This window comes from Lagopus leucura, unplaced genomic scaffold (assembly GCF_019238085.1).
Source record: "Lagopus leucura isolate 7727_CA_CO unplaced genomic scaffold, USGS_WTPT01 34920-0_obj-0_obj, whole genome shotgun sequence".
Taxonomy (NCBI): Eukaryota; Metazoa; Chordata; class Aves; order Galliformes; family Phasianidae; genus Lagopus; species Lagopus leucura.
Window position 1 is genome coordinate 1 of NW_024963678.1, and position 5,630 is coordinate 5,630.

The 5,630-nt window shown below is 63.1% G+C and overlaps 2 protein-coding genes across 2 annotated transcripts; both read left to right on the top strand.

The window, feature by feature from the left end:
• Positions 1-635: 635 nt before the first annotated feature.
• CIART (circadian associated repressor of transcription) lies at positions 636-2,842 on the top strand. The gene is made up of 5 exons (XM_042891513.1): positions 636-711; positions 1,083-1,322; positions 1,486-1,561; positions 1,952-2,030; positions 2,157-2,842. Exons 2-5 carry the CDS (start codon positions 1,254-1,256, stop codon positions 2,419-2,421), a joined length of 489 nt encoding a protein of 162 aa, XP_042747447.1. The 5' UTR covers positions 636-711; positions 1,083-1,253; the 3' UTR covers positions 2,422-2,842.
• An 887-nt stretch (positions 2,843-3,729) lies between these two features.
• On the top strand, positions 3,730-4,971 carry MRPS21 (mitochondrial ribosomal protein S21). The gene is made up of 2 exons (XM_042891512.1): positions 3,730-3,928; positions 4,714-4,971. The coding sequence occupies exons 1-2, from the start codon at positions 3,846-3,848 to the stop codon at positions 4,892-4,894; spliced, it is 264 nt and encodes an 87-aa protein (XP_042747446.1). The 5' UTR covers positions 3,730-3,845; the 3' UTR covers positions 4,895-4,971.
• The last annotated feature ends 659 nt before the right edge of the window (positions 4,972-5,630 follow it).

The following is a 5,630-nucleotide window of genomic DNA, read 5'->3' on the forward strand; positions in this document are numbered from 1 at the left end:
TCCCGCGCCCCCCACGCGCGTTCCCACGCCCGCGCACGGCCCGCCCCGCCCCGCCCCCACGTGGGCGCACACGCGTCTGCCCCCCCCGCATTCCATTATGTAACGGCGCTGAGGCGACGCCGCGCTCCCATTGGCTGAGCCGCCCGCGAGCCGGAGCGGAGCCGCCGCCCATTGGCTGAACGGGAAGTGGGCGGTGCTGAGCTCCGTCCCGTACTGCCGGCGGGACGCGGCCGCGGATCTGCGCTCACCGAGGCTCCTGTAGCTTGGGCCCGGTTCCACCGAGACCCGCCCCGCTCCCCGCCAACCCCGGCGCTGTGACCGCCGCCCGGTAGGGGGCGCTGTGTCGCGCAGCTCCGCCGCCTCGCCACATGGAGGGGCGTGGCCACGGCCCCACCCTCCCAACCAATCGCCTCGGGGCAGCGTCCGCATTGGGCACGGCGTGCGGCGGCAGCAGCCAATCAGGTATAAGGGGCGTGGCGGCGAGAGGCGGATCCGCCCACTACCAGGGGTGCGGCAGCCAATGGGAGCGCAGGGGGCGGGGCGACGGCGGAGGCACGTGCGGCCGCGCACGTGTACGCGTGGGGCAGCCGCAGCCGGGGCGGAACCGGCGCCGGTGCCGGGACAGCGCGACCGGGAGCGGGACGGGGACGGAGGGACGGGGAGAGCGGCACCGGGCGGGCACGGCCCCGCCGCAGCGGCTGCCGCCGGCAGGTGGGTGGGTGCGGGGCGGCGGGAGCGGGGGTGGGGGGTATCGGTACCGGGGGAGGGGACCCGGGAACCGGGGAGGGGGAGGGGGAGATAGGGGTAGAAGGGGTGCGGGGTGCTGGAGGGGGAGGACTGGAAGCGTTCGGCAGGGAAAGGGAAAATGATGAAAAAATAATAATAATAACAATAAAAAATAAAAGAGGAATGGAAAAACGGCAGAAAAAAAAAGGTTTAAAAAAAAAAAAGATAAAAAGCGTAAAAGAAGAGAAGGTGAAGAAAAGACGAAGAAGGTGAAAGAAAAAAAAATTGTAAGAAGGGCAAAATAAAAGGATGCGAATTCCCATTTCCCTGCTCATTTCCCCATTCCCCATTTCCAGGTGACCCCATGGAACCTTCCCAGCGCTCCCCCAGTTCTGGTGATGGCATTGGGACTGAGACCCTCCCCAGAGCCCCCCTAGCGCCCCCCCGGTCTGAGCGGGGCCGTAAGAGGAGGGCAGGGGGGGATCCGGAGCCGCCCCCAGTGCTGCGTGGTGCGAAGCGGCCAAAGGATGGGGATGGGGGTCCCCGGCACAACACCACCCCCCCCCAGCGACGGCGATCGCCTCTTTGCCCAAAAAGTGAGTTTTTGGATGAAAAAAAAGCAGCGCTGACCCCTAAAACGTTGCAGTGTGGGTTGGAGTGTTCCTGATAGGGTGGTTTCAGGGTGTCTTTGTGGAGGGGGGGGTGTTGGGGGTCTCACAGGGGTGGTGGTCTTCATCCTCCTCCTCCTCCTCCTTGCAGTGCCGGGAGCTGCGGGGTTTCATCCGCCCTCTGACGGAGCTGCTCAATGGGCTGCGCATGGGGAGATATGACAAAGGTGGGTGCCCCACGATCCCAGAACCACAGCATAGGGATTTATGGCACGGGAGATCCTCCACCACATCCCCATAGTGTCCCCAATGCTCCCCCCCCCCCCCCCCCCCCCAAGGCATGGGGACTTATAGCACAATGGTTCCATCCCCGTGGCCCCCTTTACAGTGACTCCAAAACCTTTCCGTAGCGCTGAGATTTGTGGTATGGGGTCTCATCCCTACGTTCCTGTCCTCACGGGACATGGATTTATGGCACAGTGGTTCTGTCCCCACGGCGTCCTCAGCATTGCCCCATGGGATGGGAATCATGGAAGGAAGCTCCGTCCCCACGGTGTCCCCCAAACTCACCCCATGGGACGGGCATTTATGGCACGGGGGGGGATCCCACCCCACAGGGCTCAGCAGCTTCCAGCAGAGCGTGGCCATGGACAGAATCCAGCGGATTATCGGCGTCCTGCAAAAACCCGAAATGGGGTGAGTACCCCCCCCCAAAAAAAACCCCAAACACCCCGAGGATCTCCTCTCCATCAGGGGGTCCGCAGCCCCCAAACGCTCCCTTTGTGGGGCTGGGGGCTGATGGGGGCCCCCTCCGCCCCGCAGCGCACGCTACCTGGGGACCCTGCTGCAGGTGGAGGTGATGCTCAAAGTCTGGTTCCCCCACGTCGCCCCTAAAGCCGGCCCTGAACCCGATCCCGTCGGGGTCCTCCTGCTGCTCCGAGACCGCCGCAGCGCACACGGGGACGGCGCCACGTCGGGGACATCGGGGGGGACATCAGAGACGACACCAACAGGGACAACACACCCCAAGTGCCCCCTCCCCACCCGGACTGGGGCCCCCACGCCCCCCGCAGCACCCGACGTGTGACCGTCCCCAGCACGGGATTCTCTTCTTCTTCATTTTGGTTTTTGGGTTTATTTTTTTTGGCTTTGTTTTAATTTTTTTTTTTTTTTTTTAATTATTATTATTATTATTATTTTGAAAGTGGGGGCAGGAGGCAGCGCCCCGTCCCCGGACTGCGAGAGCAACCTCAAACAAAGTGGATTTTTGGGGTCTCTTCTCCCCCCCCCCTCAAACCCCACAGACACGCAGCAGAGCCGCCCCCCCCTCCAACCCCGAGCGCGGTGCCTTGGGGCCTCGCTGCAACGCCGGGGGGGGCACAAGGGGACAGGAGGATGGGGGTGGGGGGCAGGCCCCCCCGCAGCAGCACAGCCACCCCCCAGCCTCGTGCCTTCCCCGCAGGGTTTTGGGGCGCGACGCGTTCCCCCCGTGGGAGCAATAAATGGCAGCGGAGCGGCTGGGCTGGGCTGTGATGGTGTCCTCTGTACTCGCTGGGGGTGTGACATGGGGGTGGAGGGGCTGTTTTGGGGGTGAGGAGGTGCGGGTTTTGTCTCCTTGGGTCCTGGTGTCCCCTCAACCTGGCCCCCATCTGGGTCCTGGTGTCACCCCTGGGCTTGGCATCCTTTGCATCCAGTGTTCCCCTCCACCGCCATGTGGCCCAGTAGCCCTCCTGAAGCTGCTGTCCCCTAAACCTGGCGTCTCCACCCAGGGGTCATGATGCCCCCTGGGATCACTGTCCTCTGGATTTGCTGTCCTCTTTGAAGCTGGTGTCCCCATTTGGAGCTCTGATGTCATCCCCGAGCCCTGTGTCCCCTGGGGCTGCTGTCCCTTGGATCTATTGCCTCCCCCCCAAGTGGTCCAGTGGCCCCCCTGGTGCTGCTGTCACCCTGCGGCCTGGTGCCATCCCTGGACCCTGTGTCATCTGCAGTTCTGCTGTGTCCATACCCGCTGTCCCTTGGAGCAGCGTCCCTCCTGGACCTGTTCTGATGTCCCCCATGGGGGCCAGCATTCCCCCTTGTGTCTCCTCCTGGGCCCGGTGTCCTTTGGACCCCACAACCCCCAAGCCCGATGTGTCCCCTGGTCCTGGGATCCCCTGGTGCTGTTCCCAGCCCCACACGGCGACCCCTACCCAGGACCCCATAGGGATACACGGAGGCGGAGCCTCTCCCATGGCCCCGCCCCCTTCATTCACGCCACGCCCCCACCGACTCGCGTCACAAGCACCACCCCTTTCCTCTTAACCACGCCCCCTCTGGTAAAGCCCTGCTCCTTTCCTCTTAACCACGCCCCCTTATGTTAAGCCCCGCCCACCGGCCAGGGCCCTATGTTGATTTCCGGTTCCGGGGCACACGGAGGTGAGTGGCGGCGTCGCGGTTTCGCGGGGTCCCGGTGGTTCCTGGGGGTAGGGGAGATCCCGGGGCGGTGCCGGCCTTCAGCGGAGCCCCTCGACCATGGCGAATCACCTCCGTTTCATCGGCCGCACTGTCATGGTGCAAAATGGCAACGTGGATGCGGCCTATGGGGCGCTGAGCAGGTGAGGGGCTGCGGCTGGGCCCGGGCGGGGGGCACCGAGCATCGCAGGGGGTTGGGGCAGAAGGGACTTCACAGCCCTCCTCCCCCTCGGGTCCGCCCTTTGATGTGGGTTGGCAGCTCTGCACAGGGGTCCCATCTCTGGTTCTTGGGCACCTCCAGGGATGGAGACCCCCACAGGGCAGCCGGGCCGGGGTCTCACAGCCCTCTGAGTGATGCCTCTATGCTCTGCCCTGCTGCTCCTGGGTGTGGTGAAGCGGAGGGCAGGTGATTATGTCCAAAAAGTGCTGCCCCAGGGGCATCCCAATGTGCTTACATTTATGGCAAAAGCTCCAATGTACTCTACGGTACTTCACAGTGCTCTCAGAGTGCTTCATTGTGCCCTAGAGGCCTTTTGGGACCCTTCTGTGTACTCTTAAGCACCCTAAATTACACCCAGAGCCTCCAGTTGGCTCTAGAGCACTCTACAGGCTTCCTGGTGTTCCCAAATTCCTGGTAAGTGCACCCTGGACAACTCCCAGAGCACTCACTGCTGTTTTGGGGTCTTGTAGCAGAATGCAGGAAGTGAGTTTCATGTGGTGAGCTAGCAGGGGGGACAATAAGCAACATGAGCTTTGATCTTGAAATGCAAAGGCTCAGCAGGCACAGGGTTCGGTGAAAGGGGAGATAAAGGCTGTCAGGACGTTACAAGCAGCTGGGCTGCGGGCAGTGCAGGAAGTGGCAGTGAGGGCACAGCAGAGGGGAGGAGGAAGATGTGATCACGGTTCTCTGGTGTCCCCTTCCCCACAGGATCCTCTCGCAGGACGGCATCATTGAGTCGGTGAAGCAGCGGCGTTACTACGAGAAGCCGTGCCGCAAAAGGCAGCGCTTGGCCTATGAGGCGTGCCGGCGTGTCTACAACACTGAGATGGCACGCAAAATCTCCTTCCTCTCCCGCAAGAGCCGCACAGACCCCTGGCTGGGCTGCTAGCGGGGCTGCGGCCATCTGTCTGCATGGCTGTCTGTTCATTGGGCGCTGCATCTATTAATAAAAGCTGTTCTGGTTCAGCCACGCTTGGGTGTTGCAGTCAGAGGGATGGGGGTGGGTTGGGGGATTGCAGGTAAGGTTAATTGGCCGGGGTAGCAACGTGTCCCGGTGGCCCCATCCGCCCTCTTGTGGTTGTTTCCCTCCTTTTCACAGAATCACAGAATGGCCAGGCTTGGAAGGGACTCCAGGATCATGGAGCTCCAACCCCACACTGCATGCCAACCTGCCCACGTTTCACAGCAGCCCAGGCTGCCCAGGGCCCCATCCAGCCTGGCCTCCAACCCCTCTAGGGACAGACGGGGCATCGCAGCCTCTCTGGGCAGCTGTTCAGCCCCTCACCGCTCTCCCAGCACACAACTTCCCTGACCCCTAGCCTCCAGCTGCCCTCCCTCCGCTTCCAGCCCTTCCCTGGCCTGCTCTCATCTCCCCTGCCCAAGCGCTGCCTCCCCTCCTGGCTGCAGGCTCCCTGCAGGCGCTGCAGGCTGCACTCAGCTCAGCCCCAGCTCCTCTTCTCCATGCTGAACGAGCCCAGCTCCCTCAGCCTGGCTTTGCAGGGAGCTGCTGCAGCCCCTGCTCAGCCCTGCGGCTCCTCTGGCTCCTCTCCCACAGCTCCCTGTCTTGTCTTGGAACCCCCAGCCCTGGACGCAGTGCTGCAGACGGGGCCTCAGAGAGCAGAGCA